The sequence below is a fragment of the Drosophila grimshawi genome, unplaced genomic scaffold (genome assembly GCF_018153295.1).
Source record: "Drosophila grimshawi isolate 15287-2541.00 unplaced genomic scaffold, ASM1815329v1 contig_311, whole genome shotgun sequence".
Lineage (NCBI taxonomy): Eukaryota > Metazoa > Arthropoda > Insecta > Diptera > Drosophilidae > Drosophila > Drosophila grimshawi.
Window position 1 is genome coordinate 17,805,692 of NW_025063098.1, and position 25,215 is coordinate 17,830,906.

At 35.7% G+C, this 25,215-nt stretch overlaps 1 protein-coding gene across 2 annotated transcripts; it reads right to left on the reverse strand.

Moving 5' to 3' along the window:
* Nucleotides 1-702: 702 nt before the first annotated feature.
* Nucleotides 703-25,215, reverse strand: LOC6567630 (tachykinin-like peptides receptor 99D). 2 transcript variants are annotated; one of them, XM_001993868.2, is made up of 11 exons: nt 25,142-25,215; nt 15,743-16,014; nt 11,465-11,709; nt 8,256-8,430; nt 6,212-6,341; nt 6,032-6,120; nt 4,487-4,637; nt 4,124-4,320; nt 1,656-1,795; nt 1,526-1,591; nt 703-1,457 (listed from the first exon to the last, which is right to left on the reverse strand). In XM_001993868.2, exons 2-11 carry the CDS (start codon nt 15,904-15,906, stop codon nt 1,222-1,224), a joined length of 1,593 nt encoding a protein of 530 aa, XP_001993904.1. In that variant the 5' UTR covers nt 15,907-16,014; nt 25,142-25,215; the 3' UTR covers nt 703-1,221. The 2 variants fall into 2 exon arrangements, with proteins under 2 accessions (XP_001993904.1, XP_032596114.1); XM_032740223.1 differs by lacking the exon at nt 25,142-25,215 and adding an exon at nt 17,867-17,929.

Consider the following 25,215-nt stretch of genomic DNA (forward strand, 5'->3'; position numbering starts at 1 on the left):
CATACTTAAACATATATATATTGTATATATTTACAGGATAATCATTCACAACTCGAGTTGTTGTGCAAACTAAATCATAAAATTGAATTTTCAATTCATATATAAATAAACATGAAGTAGGTGTACATTTAAAATAGTATATATATATCTATATATATATATATACTATATACAAGGTTACATGAATATAATAGTAGAAAGTCTTCATTTTGCTTGAAATCGATAGATGACTTTAAACACCATATGCATGCATATAGATATATACATAGACTATATCATCATCACTTTTCATTTACATACACAGTTCATCAGAATTGTACATAGACTTATGTAATTTTATTTAACACACTCAGTGACAAATTGCAATGCATTTTCGTAATAGGATATGGAACGACGAATAAGGAATCTGTGTCCTTTCTTACTTTCATCATCTACACTTAGAAAAAGAAATTCTACTTCGAATTGAGAAAGTCGCCATTAAACTGAAATCGACCTAAAAAATGAGAAAGAATTTTTAATTTTCTTAGATATACTTCTAAATTTAGAAAAGAATTTGATTAAAATTAGAACTGCCTGCCCCTAATTGAAAACTCCAAAAATATCTTTTCATTTTTATGAAAAGAGCAATTTTTTGGAAAAAATTTGTTTTTGATTTTTATTAAATGCAGAATTTCTAACATTTATTAAAAATCTCGACCGTTTATTATAAATATGTATCAAGATTAGACATTTTTTAAAACAGAAAAGCTTTGAATGGAATCACTTTCTATCCTTATGTATATATACATATATATTCGTGCGAAAAAAGAGCTGACTTTTGGCAATTTTCAACATTTTAAAGTAGAATTTTTTCCGAGTGTATCTGAGACCTAATTAATTTAGTAGCTCATAGCAATATTTAAATTGTGGCTGGATTGTTGGTCCAGTTGTGGGTCTATCTATAATTTTTGAATAACACTAACATGAATTAATGGATATCATATTGCCCCGCAGCAATAATGTAGTTTTGTAATTTACTAAAGATAAATTCGAGACTTGATGAGAAGACAAAACCTACAGCCAAGTCTTGTCATCGGCTGCCGTTGGTGGAGGACACGTGGCCAGCCCGATGTTGTTGATGCGCCGATAGTTGTTGTTGTAGGTGGCATTGGAGCTGCACACAATCTGCATCTGCAACTCCATCCCATGCTCTGGTGGTGGTGCCGATGGTGTCGACGGCTGTCAGGACAGCAGCTGTGTGGTGCGATTCTCTGGTGCCAAGTTGAGGGAACTGTTTGACTTGTCACTGGTCCAGCGCTCCCGCATCTCCTGTTGGTAGGGCGATCGACTGCCGCCACGCAGGCAGCCTGGTCCGCTATTCTTGCTGCCCAGCTGCTGATGCTGGGCTGGCATCGACAGACGATTCTGGTGTGGCTCCATCTTCTCCGTTGCCCGCGGCACCGAATTGCGCAGCACACCTACAACACAATAGACTCGAGGAATACCCGTTGCCAGGCAATGTGAATCGAATTGAAAGTCGACTTACCACAGTGTGAAACTCGACGGGATTTCGGCGAACTGGGGCAGGCGTAGAGTATTGATTTCTGTGTGTCTGCAATGTCCAACATAATGTTAAGAGATATGAAGTCATTGGTGCTGCGGCTCAGCAAACATACCATTCCGTTTGATACGATTGTGGTCCGGGGAGCCGGAGCAGGAGTAGCGTGATGTTAGATTATCCCGCCGGTTAAGCGACTCCGCGCCCACATTCACAAAGGGACACCAGCGAAATACCATCTTGAAACCATAACGGAATCTACAAAATGCAATAAAACGCTTTGACTTTAATTGCGTTCTCTTTTGCTTGTTCCGAGTCGAATTTGCGATATTAATTTACCCATTGCAGAACGGCAAAGAGAGGCTATAAATAGCAAAAGCATATTCAAATTCACCAAACTAAGTAAAATGCCACCAATCATAGTAAATGTCTTCGGATGGAATATATTTTTTCTAATTTACTTAGCTTCGTAACAAGAAGCTTAAATTACAAACAAATACTTTTTACTAATTAAATCCAATTAATTTAATATTCCCAAAATAAGTATACATCATTTTATTCAATTAAAATATAATATTCTGTGTAAGAGTTTATTTATAAATAAGAGTATTACCACAAAAGCATACTGAGGCAACTGTCTGCTCATTAGAATATTTTGAGCCATTATTAAACAAAACACAAAAGAAGCTGACAACTACAGCAACTGAAACTCTTATTAGTATTCGATTGCACTTTCAATTAATATTCACAGCCATAAACAACTAAATTCCGCACATTTCTTCTGGTTTCTACTGTGTTTTATGCAATTTTCTTTTGTTATCCTTGCTTTTTTGCTGCTGTTCCCACTGAATGGCTAATATTCCCCTGCAGTTGCTTTTGTTTTGTTTTGTTTTGTTTTTCAACTAGCTTAGCCAAATTAGAGCACCTGGTAACCCGAGTAATCTATGGCACCTCAATAATTTGGCCCTAGAGCTAACCAACCCTCGAAACATGTCAAGCCGCTTGATTTATGTTTCACTTCTATTTTTCACTTCTCATACCTTAAACCTATGGATCGACAACGACAACCCGTTGACGGCACCTGCAGTAAGTAATAAAAGAAAAATCGACAAAAAAAAACACATCTTTATAGCCATCATCATTTACATAAGGGCGTAGCCGGCTGGCGAAGGACCTTGCTAGTGCCGTAGACTGGGTGTAGTTCCACGTGGTGGATTGTTGTCATAAAACGGCAGGACACCAGACACCCCCAGACCCAGGCCCAGACCCAGACCCAAACATGACTCCAACATCGTTGGCAACAGTCATCGGCATGTTGACTGGGCGAAACTAATTGCAATCAGTTACGTCTCCCCTCAACGGATGTGCCACCACATCAACAGTCAATTTGTGCGAACGTAACAAACACAGTTCATTGTTCATATGTCTGCATACCCAAATGTGTGCAGTGTGTGTACCTATCTATATATATTTATGTTTGTGTGTGTGTGTGCGTGTGTGTGTAGGTGCGTATGAGCATGTGGTGTGTCTCTAAGCGAGGATTGTTCAATTAGTAGCACAATTTATATGATTTGCAGCTATGACTTTAAAAGGGTTTTTACAGACACCTACTTCAAATTAAAAACTATAAATCATTTTATTTCTTTAATTTACATGAACTATAAATTTATAGTTTAAATGTGGCTCTAGAAGGCCGCAGCGAGCCTCTGCCTGTAGACAAATCCTGACAGTAATCGAAATAAATTGGGGTGTATAATAATAAATAAAAAGAAAAAGCCGATAAAAAATGAACTCTTGACATGGAGCCAGGGAAAAAGGAAAGAATTTATTGATTGTTAAAAATATTTTGTTACCAAATAACCATAAAAAACAAGATATTTAAGTGAGACAGTTTTTATTACTGATTAACGAACTGACTGAGTGATCGATTGAAATTAACCACAATCAAATTCTATCGAAATAATAAAAATATATTGATATCTAAACATAAATTTTAAATTTATTTGGTCAGAATTTCTATAAAAACTCTTGCATATTATCATTATTCATGCACTAAGTTGGTTTTATCTAGGACAAATTCATTAATTGAATATGCATCGCAATATTTTTATTGATCTTGTTTCTAGCGAGTAATAAATTGAAATACTGCTTCAAACTAGTTTTACACTGACTGAAGAAGAAGCAAAACTGCCCTCTTATTAAATGACTACAACGATTATTTGTATTTACCATTGGCAAAGCGCAAATGCGATGGAAAGGTTAATGCTAATGTCAATTCCGCGCATCATCACATTGATGTTAATCGCAGTAATGATAATGATAATGATAATGATAATGATGATGATTATTGAAGGCTTCATTTCCGGCTAACACCCAACAGCCAACAAGTTAACGAACTAAGCGACCGAGTGATGATGTGATGAAGAGCCGGACCAGCTGCGAGGATTGTGGCACATGGCACATGGAACTGTGTCAGTGTCAAAGTTACTAACGCTGCACTTGTTCAGGAGCCTTCAGCGCAAATTACGTAAATTGTGTGTTAAGGGCGTGTTACAGTCTCAAGCAGTCTCAAGAAGAAATACTTACCGTGAATTCATCCAGCAGTATATAATCGGATTATACATTGAGTTGCTCATGGCCAGCCAGTAGATAACTAAATATAACTCCTGAATGAAGGGCGCCTCGGTAATAGCCGGATAGCATGAGGTTACGATAAAGTACGTGTGGAATGGTAGCCAACAAAAGCCAAATATTAGAACTACCACAATCATCATCTTGACCACCTAAGCGGAAAATTAAAATTCAAATAAATACGCATTAAAAATGCGTTTAAAAATGCTGATGATAATGATGGTTGAAAACATAGCATACAGTTTGGGTGCTGAGTTTGAAATTAATAATTGTGCATGTACTTAAGTGGGGATTTTGTATGGATTCGTTGTGGCTTACCCTTCGCTTGCTCCGCACATTCTCCACCTGGCGGGGCGTATACTCGCCAATGGTCTTGGAGCCCCAGAGTTCAATGCCCACACGCGAATAGGTGACTGTCATCGAGACAATGGGCAGCAAGTAGGTGAGCACCAGGATCAGAATGTTGTATCTGGCAGATGGGCGACACAAGATAAGTAGATGCAAAATGCTGGATAGATAGAGCTAATAAGATTTGCATTTAGTGACCATTTGACCATTTCAATGCACAGCACACAAATTGCTGTCAATTCCCATCGTTATTCGTATGTCCGTATTTCGGTATATGTACAATGCTCTCAATTTTTATTGGAGTCTAAATTTAATGGTCTTGCGTGCCGGAAAAGCATTGAGTCGTAGCAGTTTACTATTTGATTGCCCTCATGCTTTTAAATTTGTCATAGCAAAACGGTTGTCAAGGATTGCGCATCCGTTTTACGGGAACGGCCCCCGGACAGTTGCACAGAGAGAAAAGTTTTCCGTTTTTATTATTGACATTTTAATATAATAGCAGTTGTGTCCAGTATATGACATAGATATGAATGTGAATGTGAAAAGTTATATATTGAAATTAATGTTGCTTGAACAAATGGATAATGTTTAATTAAAGCCAACAAGGGTCCGCAAAGGAAATTGGTCTGAATGAAATCGATTTAGTCTTAATTAATTTATATGCCCAATGTTAAACAAGGGAAATGGTTGAAATTTAATTAATTATGTCCAAGAGGTATTCATGTTTTATTTTTAATTCTGTTTCTGACTAATTTTGGGTTTTTTATTACCACAATTCGGATTATGGCTTGGAATTTTTGTTGAGCTTTTTATGTGGAATTGTGCGAACCCGTTCACAAGTATTTGGTTTGATGTTTTAAGCAGTATAAGTTTGGAAAAGAGTTTATTGAATTGTGTTTAATAAGTTCGTATGAAAAGGGAAACCATTATTCATATTTATAGGTAGACATACTTTAAACCAAAACGATTGACTCAAAATAGGCACAAAGCAACTATGGCCAAGTACAGAAAATACGTAACCCAAATCATTTGGAATAAGTGAATAAGAATTACTTGAAATAAGTGAGAAATACATCCAAAAAGCTCAAATTCGAATTTATGATTTTTTCCAACATTTATTTGCAACTTTTTCTTGTTGAAAAAAGTCAAGAACAAATTTGGCTCCTTTAAATACGAAATATTTGAACTTTTCGCTCCGTGTTGTGTGATGCTCTGTCGTTTGTATTTTATGAGCTCGATTATTTTTATAGCTTGAGTACATTCTAACCCATCCCGAACTGAGTCTGTATTGTCTCTAAGATAATCTGATAGCTGCAGTCAACACTGATTTCCACTGCATGCACAATTCACATTTCACATTTCACAGTTTGCCTGATTTGCTGATTTATAGCATCATGCAATTTGGCATGCAACAAAATGCTTTCGTTGGCTTGCCCCTTTTTTCCTGCTGAAAGGACACAATCACACACACACTCACACAGACATACTGACATATATGTGCCTTTGTATACTCACAGATGCTCCTGCTTGGAGTGATTCGTTGGGCCATCGGGCCACTCCGGGAAGCAGACGATGCGTGTTTTGTTCTCGATGGTCACCGGCACCTTTGAGCAGTAATACAAAGTGTTCTCATGTAGTATAAAGTGACAGCAATTGGTTTACTTGTAAAGTGCTTTCTATTAGCTAAAAATATACCTCCTCGGTTTTGAAGAACAGCAGCATCGGGCACGAGATGAGTGTGGAGGACAGCCAGATGACCGCAGCGATGGCCAAATTGCGTCGCTTGCTCATTCGCGGTTGCAACGGCTTCATAATTGCAACGTACCTACAAAAAAGGGGCATAAAATACTCTATTAATGCAATACAAGAGGCTCCAGGGCGCGCTATAAGCCGATTTTTGTAAGTGAAATCACTCAAAATGAATTAGCACAACTTCATATATGAAAGTCATGCATCCCTTTAGAAGACTTAAATTTCTTAAGATCATTTTGGTTCATTTCGTTTAAGTACATTTTAATATCGAAATATAACGTTTCTTAAAATTTGAAATAGAGATTTTTTAAGAAAAACAGAGAACATTTATGTTTGCGATTGTGGACTGCGAGTAAGAGTTTCTATCACCAAAAGATGTATGTGGAAAACCTAAACTAGTTTTTTTTAATTAATTTTTTTTTAATTGTCTGCATGTGGTATTTAAATTTCTACTTAAATATATTTGCATAAGTCTGATTATGAGGCGCACCCACCCGTTTTTTCGAGGCGCACCCAGCTTTTCTTGAAGGGTGGCCGAATACTTCTAATAGGATAGTAGGAGAGGGAGGGTAGCTGCCTCCTGATTGTAGAGAATTATAATTATCTTATACTATTCTATATAGAATATCTGGCAGTTGTTCAATGGCAATAGCCTTCACATCCTACCACACTACCGGTTGTTTTCAGGGTACGCATTATGTTGAACGTGATTGGCCCAAAATCAAATTATATTGGCAAATGGCAGGCTAATGGCCTAAAATGTTCTATGCCACATATGCGCCATTGATTTTTATGCAATTTTACGGCGTAAATTAGTTTATATTGCCACCAAATAATAACGGCTGAATTCTTTGCAGCAGACACTTTTGGTGGCCAGACGCAATCAAATCATATTTGATAGAGTCAGACAAATTGGTTATATTTTGGCACAGATGATTTGATCAATTGATTGCTTTTGATTAATTAGAATATTGTTGGAGTTACTCAAATTTATGGGAAAATCAAATAAGCTCAGTTTGTTATACTTTAGCATAAATATTTCGATCGATTGAGCATTTGATAAAGGTAATGTTTGACAGACCCTTGTCGAAATTGATGAACTGCCATAGTATTTCAAGATTGGATGGCCTATTGAATCTTGAGTCTTGAAATCCCTATTTGGCCCTGCTAAAAACGAGTTTCTTGTTAATAGAGAATGAATGTTGGCCCAAATGCAACAAGCTACTTACATGGTCTTAACCCCTTCAGCTTAACATATCAAAAGATTCGATATACTTATACACACATGCCACGGCGCAGACATTGCCTACATAATATTAAATTGTTATGTTTTTCTTCGTTTTTTTTTTTTTTGGAAGGTGTTCACAAAGTCAGGATTGATAAGGGTACTGCACCCAAATCACACAGACCAAAAAAACTTTGCAAACGAGCCACGCACATCTGCAATTTGTTGAGTACCTCCTGATGTACATACACTTGACGAAAAGGTTGTTCTAAATTCAAGTGCAATCGAGGTGGAATTTCAGCCGTTCTCTTCTTAAAATTTAATTTTTTACTTTGAATCTCGATTTTAAATCATTCCAAATATGTTAAATATGTCTTTCGCTGGCTCCAACTCAAAGATTTTCAAATTTTTAACACCGTCGGGATTCAGTCATCTGTTGTGCTTCAGTTGAAAGATATATTTAAATTTCAAGGAGAGGTCAGCAAACAGTAAACAATAATTATAAATATTAAAATCGATAGATAACATTTCAGAAATAAGGCATATGTAAATAATATAAGAAAGTTATTAATTGAAGAAAGCCAATAATTATGACCTACTTTTTTTAAAAAAGTATTTAGACATTCTTAGGTAATAAACCCATTCGATTACTGTACTTGATATTAGTCGGATACTTTCTACAAATTCTTTTTCTAGGTTTATTTATGTGCATGTGTAACTTGTTGTACAACTCGAATGTGGTAGCGTTAATAACTGACTTACCTGTCGATAGAAATGGCCATTAGTGTGAAGACCGAGGCACAGATGCTCAGCATGGCAATGAACTGCGAAACCTTGCAGTAGATCTCGCCAAATATCCAATCGTTGTCCAGCATATAGTAGTAGTTGAAGGTAACATTCAGACTGGATACCATCGCATCGGCTATGGATAAATTCACTGCGAACGAAAGGCAAACACGTAAAGTACACAAGAAGTGTGCGTTTATTATCAGTGAAAGTGAGCAAGTAGCTGAAGCAAACAAGTCACGTGACAAAGCTAACAAAACAACAAGAGCAACAACCACAATCAAAGTGGCAAATACAAATACAAACAGTCCACAAAATTTATCTCACACAAATAAGGTAACAGACAAGAAGGCAACATTCCAAATACACATTTTTATATGTATTTTTTTTGGGCATATTTTATTATTTATTTGCTTGTTGTTTATTTATGCGTTGTACATTTATAATTAGTTGAAAACCCATTGCAGGGGGGCATAATTAAACGGCGCCTTGTAAATGTAAATGGAAAATGGCGGCCATTTCTATGTTTGTACATGTTGTTCGTTTTGTAAGTAACTAAGTGCTTATTGTATGCAACGATTTACATGAATCACTAAAAACGCCGTCGACACTAACACGAAAACAACACAGAACAACAAAAACAGAAAAAAATGAAACCAAATTATTATGGGTATGCCTTTTGCCATTGTTTACTTTTCATTATCTATGTAGATAAGTAGCAGAGAAATAAGCATAAAAAGCTACATTCGCAGCAACAACCACAACAACAACCATTAAAGAAATGTTTCTCTGTTGGGCATTAGAGAGTGTTTTCATGCAACGCCTACAAACGTGTCACATTCGGCAAACGACCTGGCCTCAAGCGCCCTTGGCCATCAGGCCTGGAGGTCCTGGACGTTCTGGAGGAGCCTGTTGGCCTGTTGGCCTGTCAGCCATGTCGTTGAATATCGATTTAGTGTCGTTTTAATTAATAAAGATATAACAATAGGAATGAACACTGACAGCGAATAATGCAAATGCGTATCGACTACAAAAAGACCAGCAAGGACCACCCAAAGCAGCTATTAAAAGTCTAATAATAATTGCCAATGTGTATTTACAAATGCAAATTTTGTAATGACTTCCAAAGCCCGTGTGGGGCTTAAAGGAATTTACCTTACATAATATTTAAAATAATATAAATATTTTCGACAAGATAACAGCTGCCAGGACGAACTTTGTCTTTGGGGGGTCTGATGATGACGATGCCAGCGACAGAGACAGCATCCGCACTTTTCAGCCAGCTATTAGGTCAGGGAGCCAAGCGTATCTCACTCGCAGACACTATTATATACATACACTGGCAGTGCAACTATTTTGTCTCTTTTAATACTCTTCAGAATAATATTGTCGATTAGAACAACTGACGCTTGAGCCTGGGACCATAAAAGCAGCTTACTGAAAAATTGCAGGCCTTTAAACAAAAGCTGCCAGCTTCAAGTGTCATTCGTGCAGGCATTTTTAAATTATATTATCTAGTTAATAATAATTAATAAATGACATGTTTGATGAAAACAGCTTCTTGCTACTTTATCATGAAGTAACCACAACAATTCTACCAAAAATAACTATCCTGTGCTCAATTTGTATAGTCCGAAATTGAAACTAAATAAGTTAAAAATAACTTTTTTTGTTAGTTCGACTTAATCAATCTCATTAGTTAGTTGTCAAAGAACGAGAGTCAGCTCAAAATAATGAAAACTAATCTAAATGACAATACAGTTTTTTAATTGCATAAATTAAAATTAACTTTTTTTGTTAGTTCGACTTAATCAATCTCATTAATTAGTTGTCAAACAACGAGAGTTTTTTAATTGCATTTTTCAATTTGTATTTAGCCAATATATATTTATTATCTCTTCTGTTGGCTGGCATATTATATTTTGTATGTTGATCCGTCTGAAATTTGGCACAAAATACAAGGAAGGATGAAGAACGACGAATAATTTCCAACTATCGTCAACAAAAGACATATTTTCATGTTGAGCTGTGTCTCTTTGTTGGGATAGAACATCAAGGCTACTTTGGTGTGTATTACGGTCAAGACAGGACAAAAATAGAAAAGACAAGACAAAAAAGATTTGCGGTCTGTTTTCACACAAAATTGAGTTAATTTTTGGAAGGGTATTCAGTCTTCGGCTAGCAAAGAAGGCTTTTCATTGTTGTTTGTTGTCAACTTGCGCATGCATAAGGCCGGCGGGCTTTCAAGTATATGCAACTCACTGTGTGTGTGTGTGTGTGTGTGTGTATGTGTGTGTGTGTGTGTGTGTGTGTGTGTGTGTGTGTGTGTGTGTGTGTGTGTGTGTGTGTGTGACAATTGTCGGAAGGCAGTCAGCTGACAGCATCTGGCCAGGGTTAGTTGTTGTTCTTGTTGTTTGCTGCTTTTTGTTCGGGGTGCATTTTTGTGCGCTTTGTTTTTAATGGTTTGGGCAATGGCAGTCGGAAGTCCATACACATACACACATACACACACACAAATACATTTGTACTTAAGCATGTGCAGTAGGAGAGCCTGTTATTTAAAGGGACTTAAAATGTCTGAGTAATGCCAGTAATGTCATTATTAATAGACAGAGCGACAAAGTGAATGAGAGAGAGAGAAGGCCATAATATTTCCATTAGGTGAAATTAGTCAGAACTTGGCCTCTGAAATATAATTAGGCTACAAATATATCATTTGGGGGCCAACCATAAATTGTTGCAAGCTGAAAGTTATCTTTAAACAGATTAGAGCAGTTATTTAATATACTTGATGTGAAGCTTTGACATAATCTTATTAATAGATATGAGTGCAATGCAAGTGTTGCTTTTAGTTAACGACTGATCAAAGTTAGTTGTGTATATGGAATGGAAAAACAAGTTATAATGAGAAACTTGAGTCAATTATGGAGAAAAGTTAACTATATTTAAGTTCCTTCAAGACACATTCCTGCTGCCGAAGATGATTTACGCAAAAAATTATTTATACTTTTGCAGTGCATGTTTTTAATTAAAGTTAGTTGCCATTTTGAGGTTCGTGCATTACAAAAAAGAGCTGAAATTGTTTGTAATAAAATTACCGTGACGTATGTGCAATTTTTAACTTACTTATTGCTCATACGCAATGTTTGCATTTGCTTTTAGTTGCCAAGGTCAAATTCACTCACCTATAAAATAGTTGGTAACCGTTCGCATTCGCTTGGTGGTCAACACAATCCATACGACAATCAAATTGCCGCCAGTTGCCACTATCACCATGCCACCAAAGAGAATACTCCAAAGCACCTGGCGCCACCAGGGCACGACGAAGGCAAACGACGGAACTGGCGCTGCCGCATCCTCCTCCTCACCATCGAGTCCAAGACCGCCACCCACGTCAGTGGCAGTGAAGCCTGTGATGCCCGTGGGTAAACTGTGCGAGAATAGTCAATTTGTGTGTGTGTGTGTGTGTGCGTGTTGTGTGTGTGTTAGAAACATTGTTGAATTAGTGACACAGAGATTATGTGTGCTAAGCCTAACAAACGAACGCCTTGTGGATGTACCCTTGTATCTGTCTTACTGGCCATATACACATCTCGAAATTATTAAAGTTGCGTATTCTTATGCTATTTCACTTATTTAAAATATCTTGATGTGAAGCCAGCAAAACAAAATATTTATAATAAACAGAGAACAACAAACAATAAATTTGAGTATCGTTCCAGTTTCTGTTGCAGTTTTATTTTTGTTTCCGATTCGGTTTGCCACCCCGCTTGAAAACATGCTTTTCTGATTTTCCACGGCAAAAACAAATATTATAAAAACAAAATGGGAATATTTGTCAAAAATAAAAATTATAAAATATATACATATTTAATAATGTTTTGCTAAAAAAAAATTGAACTAATATTTCAAATAATTTGAAATATTATTTTCTCGCATTTCGCACTTCCAGCAATTGTGATTGATTTAAAACTCGTTAATCTTAATCATTTTTTTAAAGGCTATTCAAATTACATTTTACGACCATTTTCTCTCTGTGTATGTGTGTGTTGGGTTGCACATTCGCGAATGTAATTGTGCGTGCGTTAACAAATTCTTTGGGTATTTTTTTCTTTTTTTTGTATTTTGTGGGCATTGTCAACGACATTAAACCTCAGTCGGGTTCAGATTGGGCTAAGAGTGCTCCACTCGTTGTCGTCTATTTAATATTTTGTTGCTCCAATTGTTTATTCAGTCCGGCGTGTGTGTGTGTGTGTGTGTGTGTGTACAAGTATTTAAATAGGCCTTTCAGCCGCACACACGCCAACACACAGAATTGTGAGTGTGCCATAGATTTAGTGGTTTTGTTTAAAGAGGCTTCGTCGGCATTCGCCTTTATTCTCCCCCTTTTCTCCTATCTTATTGCCTGTCAGCTGTGTATAATGAGTATGTTGGTCCTTAAATATGGCAGTAAATCGGATCTCATATTATGCTTGGCTCGTTAGGAGCCACGCTGACACACAAGTAATTTAATATGTGTATACTTGATGCTGGCATACGCAGTCAGCTTAGTTAGTCTCCTAGTTGCATTTGTTAACTGATGTTAGCTGCTGACGCTTTTGACGTTAGTCCTTAGTGTTTGTTGCTCTCCAGCTCCTTGTAGCAATTAAAAAAAATCGCTTCATTGCGATGGCTGCAAAGCACAGTAGCCACTGCACCATTTGCATAAGTCGCTTCTTGTTTATTGGCCTGGTGCAAAGAGGATTATTGATTTTTATGGGTGGCTAGTTTCGCAGCTGCAGCACACAGACAATATATATATATATATAGAGGACAAAAACGAAGAAAAAATTAAAAAGAAAACAATTTCGAGCAGTAGCCGCAGGCACACGAAAATGCCATGGAAATCATATAAGAGATGGAATGAGTATGCTCGCCTATCAGATACTCCTCGTATAATTACCATAGATATCGGTTAAACTAGAATTCAATCAATTAGTTAATATAAATGAAGAAGGCACAAATCAGATATATTTTTGTAAATTAACGTGCTTATATAGATTATAAAAGATTGTAATAAAATTATAAATACAATTGGAAAACAAATGAAATATATTTTTATAGATTGACGTCCTCATTTAAATTATAATATCCCATAATAGAATATGATTTTCTATTAACAAGAATGCTTTAAATTTATCTACCTACTTGTACTAAAATTCCAACTTCAATATTCAGCACTCACACAAACATTTAAATATATTATCATATATGCATATAGTCTATATGAATACAATTGTTGCGTTCGATTCAATTTGTACATCCATTTGTATAAGTTTATTTCAGCTAATTTTGTGGGCCACAGCGAATAAAAGTGAAATAAATCTCTTGTTAAATTTTATTGTTATTTTTGCTTAACTTTTCTCTGTGGTTTTGATTTGTTGCATTAAGCCTGCCGATGCGTTGGCAAGACAAACAAATAAACAATTCGTAGGAAAGAAAACATTGAAAACCGCAGAAGCAGAAGCAATTTCCGGAATTATACTTTGACTTAACTATGTCATCCAACCCAGATGAGGCATCCAAATGGGTTTACGACTACCAAAAAATATATTTTGAATATGTCAAGCGCAACAATTATTTGTGTGTGTGTGTGCCTATCTATGTCTTTAGATAAATCTGTATAAAGTTGTGTGTGAGTGTTTGCGAAGTTAAACAAATTGTTGATGCAGTAAGACGACTGTCGATGTCGTTAAAAAAATATAATGTTTGCCAAAAAATACACAGATCGACTTTAAAATACCCTTTGTGCTGATAAGCTTATAACGGAAAATATTCCAACGAATTGCAAATAAATACCAATTTAAAAATAGGTTCTCATACTTTTACAATGATTATCTACGGTACACATCGAAAAAAATGTACTTTCAGAATTATTCATACAAAAACCATTGAAAAAAAATGAAAACTTTTTGTACTAAGCAATGTACAATTTAAATACACCCTTATTCCCAGCGGGAATGCTGTGGCAGAAGACAGCATTAAGCAGTCACAGGCACTTACACACACACCCAAACACACACACACACACACACACACCACACACCCACCACACACGCATTCATACTTTATAATATAAAAGCAAGAAATGTGAAATGTTTTTTTTGTACATTCCTATTTGTATTCGGCGTGGGCTATCAATGTAATGTATTTGAAACGGAAATAAAAAGCCATGATGGGTGGATGGGTGGTGGGTGGAGTGTACGGAAATGCCAGACTGATTGAATGGCAACTTGCATTGAGTAAATGGCAAACTGGCTGAGCGAGTGAGTGTATGCCTGACTGGATGCCACAATTATGCGTCATTAGATATGCATGATGAGTACACAAAGCAAAGAGCTGAGTAGGAGGATCTAGCCTGGAGCGAGTTCATCAGCTAAAATAATGAGCATGGTCGATGATACCAAGCCATAATGTTTTTGGCAAACATCGCCTCCTGTGACTTAATGACAGCGTTGTGTGTGTGTGTATGTGTGTTGTGTATTAATTGAATTTGAGCCGTAATTAGGCCTTTCAACTGGATTGCACACCCACAACAAATCTCTGCTGTTTTTTCAATACTATTTTATGGCGATTTATACAAATATTTTCTACACATAAGAAAATATTAAAACTTCTCATGCCATCTTCCAGCGTTTCCCTCCCCCCTCCATCCGGCATGACTTTGTGTCTTTTGTTGATAACACAATTATAAATAAGTCGGAGCTTCTCTTAAGGGTGTATAAATTTCAAAATATCGGAAATGGATCCGGTTACAAATATAATTATATATGATTATATTCTTGAAGGCCCATTTGAGACAAGCAACGCAACGTTTAAATAAATAATATACTAAGGTTTGTGGAAATAAACAGATAAAAGTAAATTGGCGTAAATAAACAAAAACAAAATATGGTTTAGACGCTTTTAATGTGGCCAATTTACGGAAGAAATTATAAATCTAATATAATTATTTGCACATGCCACTACAATGAATTAAATTATTCATATATATTTGAATTTTGGTATTTTTATTTACTTAATTTTGTTCAATCCTATTTTGATATGGCAATAACAGCGTATAAAGAAAATCTAATAGCATCCATTTAATGATTATTTTTAATTTTGTTTACTTCTATTTGGATACTGTAATGAATTACGGAACCAAAGCGGAGCTTTGCAATTCCATTATGATTTTTAATATATGTTTTAGAAGTTTAATTTAATTGGTAAACATATCACAAAAGATGTTTACTAAAAAAGCGACTGCCCAGAAATTTTGGTTCTCCATTAAAGATTTGTCAAACAAGATTTTCGAGTAGACTTTTTATAGCTAGTTAACTTCATTTAGTTTTATTGATTTTGGACAGACACTTATCGCTCAATTGTCCCGCTATTTTTTTCTGTGGAGAATCTGTTTCATGTTGTCGAATTTGTGTACTTACACCGTGCTCAGATTGTAGGCCAAACTGGGCTGCTTAAAATCGGCGAGTGGAGTTTGATTGGCCACCGCCAAAACGCTGTGCATCGCGTTGAAGAGCATGGCTGGGGCATAAGTGCTCCAGTTGCTCCAAGTGTTGTCCAGAAGCTGGTCATCGCTATTATCCATGGTTGCCGTTGCTCTGGTTGTCTTTTGTGTGTGTGTGTTTGTCCTGGCTAATGCGGCGTGTCCTTGTTTGGTATCTCTTATTTGGATTCCATTTGTTTGCTCGTCTGCCTGCGAATGGAGACAAGTGGGTAGAATAATACATTTAACTAATTTCATTTTCTGGCAAAATAATTCTTAGATATTTCCTCTTGTGGTTGCTCTTTTTCGGTCAGCCACTAAATCTAACATTCTCATTGTGGCTCAAAAGTTTGAAGTACGTGAATGTGACGAGGATGTGTGCGTGTGTGTGTGTGTGTGTGTGTGTGTGTGGATATGCTATAAAGTAAACTTCTTAGATCCTCGCCTTTTGGGTCAAAGGTCACGATTGATTTTGATTTTTATTTGTCGCCGGCCTTTGGCTCACTTGCGGTTGCGGTTTGTTTGACGATTTTATTACAAAAGACCAACAAGCAGCAAAAAGGTTTTTTGCGGTTTGTTTGGCAATATAGAAAAATGTTTTTTTTTTTTTGTCGCAACGGCCCTAAAGGGACGTGATGTCACATCAGAGTTCCTTTCAAATGTAAATAGGCCCATCCACTAAATGCTTTTGGAGTTTAATAAACGCAAAACAAACTTTGAAATTAGCACCGAATTTTGCAACATCAAAGCCAATTAAGAGTTTTGTAACTTTCAGGTATACGGATACAATTTATATTGTAAATTTCGCTCAAATTTCAAAATATCTCATTATCATTAATAGCTCTAATTTATTATTGAACTTTAACATTATGAATTCAATTGATGTGCAAGGAGCTCGTTTGGCAATTAATATGTTTATGGAACTTAATAAGCTCAATTGTTTCAATGTGGCACTTGTTCTCTTGAAACTCACTAAGGCAATTCACTCACTCATGCAGAGAATCCACAATGCGACCACATCAATCCTCACGAGCCACTCGAATGTCTACGGTTATTGTTAATTATGTATGCCGAATCTATAAACTATTCAATTGATACCAATTAGTAACATTCTGCACCTGAAAAGTTCGCGAATTGATTGTTTTTTATTACGTTACTGTGCTTATCTAATTATCTTATGGTTTTTGCTGCTTAGTGAGGTAAGACAATACTAAATGTTTGAGCTAAAGAGAGAAATACGTTGTACATTTCTGTGCCTCGAAATCTAATCACAGCAACTGCTCTCGTTGTGCATAAGTACACCCATTTCTTATCTGAGAAAACACTTTAAGTGAATTTGACAAGACTTTTCATGAAACTCTTAAATGTGCTCATTGAGAATGCTCGTGGAAATAGTTAAGAGTTGGGTTGACTTTGAGATACCTCTAAATAAATCTTTAATATTTATGAACTTTTTTTATTTTTGTGATACGAGTATATGTTAATTAAATAACTTTTAAATAAATCGTAGTATTAGCTCTGACAGACTGATTAATCTGGATAAAAGTCACGGGGAAAAGTTGATCTGAAATTCAAATGTGCAAAAAGTGTATTTTACTTATTAAATTAAATAAAATCAACATTTTTGTATGACTAAAAGTTAGTCAGAAAGTAAAGTCATAAGTAAAGTCATCAAATAAGATAATGTTCATGTAAAAATTCTCTTATCATTCGTCAGAATTCCAAAAACTAACTAATCACTATCATAATTTAACAGATTTTGGAAAGCAAGCCTTTTTGGGGGTCTATGTAAATAAGCTCTGAAAATATATCGGTCATAAATTTTGTTTGATATCATTTGAATACATAACATTCATCTATCTACAAAGCGATTTTATTCTTTGTTTTTTTATTTCAATCATCGAACGATGATACAAACGCCTTGCAAACAATAGAAAAATAAAGTAAAATTTGATGAAGAGCAGCAAGACGTTCAAGATTCAAATGAAATGTAATCCAATTCGCAAGAACAATTCACACTCAAAGAGACATTGAATGGGTCCCATGAGCTAGATTTACTCACCTTTAGTTGTTTCCTTTGAGTTCTTGTGGCAAACGGTGCATTGAGCATTGAAAATTGCTTAGGTTTTTATTTTATTTTTTTTTTTTCTTATTTTTTGCCTCACCGAAAATGGACAGAGTAAGTTTGAACTGAGTTGTGGGTGAACATTAAATCATGCTGACCTGCTGCTGACAGTTGAAGATAATTTCTTAAGCTGACGACAGTGTCAGTGTCAGTGCGCCACTTGCCACTTGCCACTTGAAAGTCGCCACTCAGCGAGATGAAAACTCACCCCAAATTCAATCGATTGTAATTTTCTCGCAAATTAAGCGCAAACTTAGCCCTTAACTCTCCGTATTTACGATGATGACATTTGCAAACAACATTTTCAAGTTTGGCTGGAATTTCTGTTTTCTTTTTATAGCTAATGATGCCAAAAATAATCCTATCGATAATGTAGAACAGCAGTTTATCAATAAATCGGTTGACGGTTTCTATTTTTCTTTGGTTTCCACTCGTTCGCCATACAAAAGCAAACAACAAAGCAGCATGCTAAAATCAATTGCCGGCAAGTTGTCTACACTGCTCAAAATAATTACAAATGTGTATAGAAAACATATGGCAATATTATTTATGTGGTCTTATGTGGGTGGGCGAGGGTTGGGTTGGAAATTGAAAAGACTACGCTGCAGTTGGGGCGACGAACGAGCATTGTAGTCTTAATGAAATGTAAACAAACTTCAAAAGAATGTTGGCTATAATTGGCAGCTAGCTGGATGGCCCGAACTGCACTGGCCAAGTGAGCGGGACGAGTGACCGAAGGAGGGACAGATGGAGAAGGGTCTGGCAACCACAATTTCACGAAATAAACTAAAAATGCTTGTGCGAAAATATTTGGCAAAATGGCAATAAAAAATACAAAAAATATATAATATATACATATAAATAGTCAACAAACAACATTGCCAACTGTCCAAAGCTCTTTGACTGATGTCCCTTCAAAGGACTTTCATTTTCGTTTTCACACAAAAATGGAGTTTATTATTTCGTATTTGTTGCTTTTACTTTTGTTGGTGTCGACTTGAAAAATAGCCAAATTGTCACGTACCAGGGAGTTCACAGTGGAAAATTGTTTAACTCCTTTTATTTACGTTATACGGGCACGTAAGGTATATGACTCTTTATACACACAAACACACAAAAATTTGGTATTTCCAACTGGATGACATTTAAATAAATTTTGACTTCTGAGTTGGGGTTTCGCTAAAAACAACTTTATCACTGAACTTACACGCGACTAAACACTGTGAAAGCCATCAAGGAAAATGGCTTCAGAATGTTTCTTTGTTGCCATTAAAAATAAGAATAGACATATATATATATATTTATATAGGCTCTACTATTAAGCGAACTGAAAAGCTATTGAGTTTTTATGTTTATGTCCAACTTTTATGTTTAGTCAATATTCTGAAATTGTCTGGACTTTTACGCTTTAACGATATCTATTGGAATCAGATTCTATTTCCATTGCGTAATTTACATTTTTTCTGCAACTTAATGGGAATTAAAATTCGAATTGTAAAATATTCTTTTCTTTATATAAGTGTATATATTTTATATATATTGTTCCCTGAATTAGGTTAAGGCTTATTAAAATTGTAGAACATTTATTGGTTTCATTTAAAATTGTGAACTATAAACCTCCATGAAAAACTTGTTCAAGCTTTATTTGTATTTAATGACTATTCAAGCGAATCGTTAACCGATTACCATTATTTTTCTTTAAGGAATATTTTATACGGCAGTATGTCAAGCAATATTCTTATATTATATTACTAAACAAGCAAATATTCTTCCAATCGCCATCAATTTATTTTTATTTTAAGGAATATTGAATATATCAATAAAATTGTTCCTAAATATTGCGCAATCTTATCTTGCACATTGTTTGAGAGTGGGAAGTGATCAACTTTTTATGACAGCCACAAGGAATAGGCATTCACACACACACACACACACACACACACAGACATTCACACACACACACACACACACACAGACACACACACACTATCAGCTTTTGTTGTGCGCTGTGATTAGTTGTTACAAAAACTGTGAGAGAAGTTCGCTCCTTCGCTGGAACTTGGGTTTCATAAATGTGGGATGTACGTGGCTTTGTTGCTGTTTGACAAGTCAAGTACAGGGTGTGCAGGCTGTACAACAAAATAAGAGAATAATAATAAAAGCGAGTCTTTCTTTTTTGTCGTTTTTGTGCGCGGCACTTGCCCCTTCCTGGCCTTTAACTGTGTCTGTGATATTAGGTGTGTGTGCATGTCTCTTTGCCGGAATGTATGCCATATAGACTTGTGTGTGTGTGTGTGTGTGTGCATGTGTGTCAATAAGGAATGGGTTTACACTTTTTGCTGGATGTGCCATGCTGGTCTACTTTTAGGCTGAGTCTGCCCGCCTCCTCATCCCAACACTTTCTTGGCCCATTAACCGAGGGAAAGTTCTAAAACAATGTTAAAATGCGCGCAAATGACAACCCCCCTCCCCCCTCCACACATCCTGCAACACACCCTCCCCCACCCACCCACAACATATATTTTCCGAGCATGACCAGCTGCTTTAACTTATACGCTTTGCATTTCAGCTGTGTCTTTTGTTTTGCGTTCACACACAAACAAAACAATGGAAATAAAATAAACTTGAATTGTAATTACCAAGGCCTAATGCAAGTACGTTGGGCTGGTTTTGTATTTTTTAATTTGCACACGTATCGTATTTGAACGAATCGAAATTAATACCATGCTACAAATTGGCCACATGCTTCCACATCCAGCTGCTGAGCGAATTCATGAGAGTAAAATTCATCAAAAATGATTTTTTAATGAGCTTCGTGAGCTGTGTGCTCCGCGAGAATTTCATAATGCGTCTGTTGTTGGTTTTCGCACCTAACAAAAAAGCGGTGGCCAAGCATTTAAACAATACCCGTAAATACTAATATAAATAAAAGGGGTGCTTAACACACACAAACACACACACACACACACCATAAATACTCATATAGATTTTGGAGCTTGCTGAAAAATTAGACTATTGAAAATATGGTTGGCAATCTGTTTCTGCTATGATTCCGATATCTGGGCTGTGGGTGGGCGAGATAAATTGTTTATGCGCTTTTAATATGTTTGCGTGTGTATTAAAATATTTTCAATGAAAGCAAGCAACCAAGTACTTAACACATTTTCTAAACGATTTGACAAGTCTTACACCCAACAGACTGGAATTCCTCAGCTAAATATACACCTTTCATCGATTTGACTTGTTCACTTCAAGTTTCGTTATGCAATTTTTCTTTGTTTTATCTAAGGTACTACATTTTATGTTTGCTTATTTTACTGCTTCGAGTAAACATTAATTTTGAATAAAAGTCAAATTTGCGTGACAAAACACAAAATATTAGCATTATCTTTCTTATTCCATGTGATTACGATCTGGACAATAAAAAGTTTCAGCTACGTCAGAATAAAAAGCAAATAGATATAAATAAATAGCTAGAACATACATACGACCTGTTGTACACGAACTATAAACATCTGTGCCAGCACAGATCTTGTTTAAGAAAAAAGCCAGGCCACCAAATGGCAAGTCCAAAGAGGCCAAGAAAGTCTTTAGGCCAGTGCCATTCAATGTCTTATCTTATCGTTATTGAGTTTATCAGGAAGCCAACACATATTAATGCCCCTGTTATGTATATTTGTGTGTGTGTATGGGGTAAGCTAACTCTATTCACAGAGGGAGACCAAAGAATCGAAGCCAGAATTACTTTACACTCCGAGTTAGATTGGAGCTTGTATTAAATGCGGGAGCCACAATAAATATTTTTTTTTTTTGCTTATTTGCTGTCCACCTACCCCAGCACTCCCCAGCAGCAGACCCTATTCAGTCAATTTATTACAATTACGTGTAAATTGAGGAACAAAGCCAATCCAGACGAGGCCATCGAATAAGATCTCAATTAGTAAGTGCAAAAAGCAGCAGCGGCCAACTCTGTCATGCACTTGTCACCATTGGGGGCGGATTAAGGGGTAGAAGAAGGGAAGGAATGGCAAGGGAAGGGTGACGAAATGGTTTCTGGCTGCTAAAGAGCTGAGAATAAAATATGTCCGTGCGTTTTGTATTTCAAAATACTCGAATTGAGATGCAATTTTGGACCTCAAATTTTACCCAAATCCAATTTGTTGTACTTTAATTTGACATTGAGTATAATTTAAAGTGCCACACATAACTCGTTTATAACGTTATTTAATATAATGTGCAACAATATTAAATAAAAACTTTTACTACACAACCACTCAATTATGAACAGAATAAAACTTTACTATTTAATAAAATATTTCTCTTACTCAAAGTGTCTGCTTTACTGGGGCAGATTGTGGTCGGTGTTAGAGAGGAAGGACTGTAATAAAATAAAACAAGTAAAGCAAGCCTAAGATTAAAGACTCCTGTTGATCGTTAATTAATTAACTGAATAATCGTTATTTGAGCATCAATATATTGTTTTGCGCTTTTGATTTTTTATCCTATTATGATGAACATTTTAATGTTGATCGATAATTAGTTAGTGGATGAAATGTATCAATTTAAGTGCACCTTTTGTTCGGAAATCGATTTATATCGATACATCGCATGCAGTTATCGATATAATAAAGTAATCTTGTTATGGTGTAAGAGAACTTATATTCCAAATTTGAAGTCTCTGGCTCTAATAGTATTTTTGTTTTGATTCAAACAGATAGATAAACAGAGGGACAGTTGGACAGGCAGACAGACAGACGGACGGCTTTTGATGTGTTTAAGCATATTTATGAAGATGCTTCTTTCTGCCAGTTATCCTTTTTTCCTATTTTTAATGGGGTTAAGGCATAATAATATGAGTGTCACTGACAAGAGGCATGAATAAGTGGATTCGTTGAAATATGCACATGATTTACTGCGTTGATAGGGGCTGCTGCTGTGCGATGAGGAAAGTTATCTTCATTTAAATTCATATATAGTAAAGGATGGATAGTGCAGTGGTGCTGCTGACCAGTGTTTTCAGCTTTGGCTGAATTGCTGGTATTGCTGGGCTTTAGTTCCAATTTAATTAAATGTTTTGATGCATGACAGCACCACAAAATAGTAGAGCACAAGAGGAACAAGCTGGAGCATACAATATAGCATTCGTTCTAATTCGCTTAAGGACCTTTCCGCCGACTGAATTTCCAGAAAGGGACACGAAGCGCGGGCGCATTGGGGCAAGAAAGTATGTACACACATACACACACACACACATATTACATATATTTAGATGTATATGTCAGCATCGCTTGAGCATTAAATTCAACTAATGGCTGCCACAAACGCTTTTGACTACGCCGTAATGTGATGTGGCATTGAGGGTCGCTAAAAGCAATTCGTGTTGAAAGGATTTCATTTTGCTAAGCTGACCAGCGAATATGAAGTGATTTTTGTTCTTTATATTATGTTAGCCAGGCCTATTGCTATAAGTACAGAGCTCACTGATCTGATGGTATCTCTCGAGTGAAGCCACACGAAGGACAAGAAAAAACCCGACAATCGTTTCCGACATTGAATGTCTAATGCCAGACGGGTTAGTAGTGCTTTGATTGATTTATGTGATTTGAGTCTGTATTAAAAAAAACACACTATGATCCGGAACACATACGCATAGAAAAATATAGCCAAATTGAGTTATGTTTCCGTTATAAGAAACGAGAACAAAAAGAAATTTGTGGCATTTAATGGCATATTTGGAATTGTTTGCCATTTGCACATTTATTCCCAAATTAATTTCACTTCAACATATCGAACAACATTTCGCACTTAAATACATTTTAAGGGTACTAAAAAATGTTCCAAGTTATTAATGGAATTTTCAAACTTGGTAACTTCACATATTAAACAAAAAAAAGTAAAGAAAAAGTAAAGCAGATATTTGCATTGTTGAAAACTCATTTTGTAGGTAGACGAAATAAATTTAATTAAAATTGTATTATGTCGTAAAGTTTGTGAGAAGGGAATGAAAAAAATAATAATAATCAAAGTGGCAAACAAAACAATATTAATACAATTTTATGGGAAAACTTAAAGAACTTTCATGATATTGTGAGTTCAAAGAACCGATTTGATTGCACACAAATGCTTTCAGTTTAGACTTGCCACTTAAATGCACTCAATTAAAGAAAAACACAAATAGATTGAGCGTGAGAGACTCCATCTGCAATTATTATACACTCGATTTAAATTTTGATATGCAATGCGTTAATCGAGCGGAAAACAAAACATTAAATACGGGCTCAGGCTAATCTTTATTATTAGAAGTGCTTAATGCTTGCAACATTTATCTTTCGATGAAACTTGAAACTTAAATTTTGTGGAAATTATTACAGATTTAAGTGGGCAAAGCTCTTGGCACAACTGAAGCAACTGAAAGCTGAAATGCTACTAAATTAAGTGAGATTGTGTTATAGTTGATAAAGGAAGATACCAACTTTAAAACATAATAATATGCATTAATATGCATTAGCAAATAATTAGAGTTTTGGGAATTCTGAGAGATTGAAGTGGGATAATTCGATTCTCAACTGAACCTCGTGAAAGTTGAAATTCCACAGAATTAAGTAAGGATAAGTTTTAGTGAAAAACAACAATGAAAATTTTCAACTTTTTAGCATACTATTAAAAGTTTTTCGAAAATTATTATAAGCTTAAGTGGGGTAACTGAATTAGGAGAGGTTAGTTTTTAGCTGATGAACGAGAATGCCAACTTTTGAATTTAATATTAAGTATTAATAAATATTCGAATATGGTTAGACACTTGTCAATTGTTATCAAATCAGGTGGGAAAACTCTGAGCACAACTGAACCCTCTCAACGATGAAATGCTACTGAATTTAAGTGAGGTTCAGTTGCTTGTTGGTGGAAATGTATACGAAAATTCGAAACTTTGACACATAATATTAAGTATTAATATGCATTAGTAACTTATTAGGTACTTCCTGTTGCACAGCAAACACGACGGCACATCTGAGAGCTGTGCATCTATATATTTGTTGCAAATTAAGGTTCTCAAATAACATTGGCTGTTGAGTGTAAAGCAAACTTCGTCGGGTCTCCGACTGTACAATTTTCAATTATTAATAAGCGTACGTTTTTTAATGATCGGGCGTGTTGAGAATATTGCCTGAGCAATGAATAAATAAAAATTGTGAAAATATTTTTCAAACTTACCGGGGGACTGGATTGGAAATGCCTTATGCCAAATCCAAACTGTGAGCATTCATTAGTGAATGCAACACGGAAAA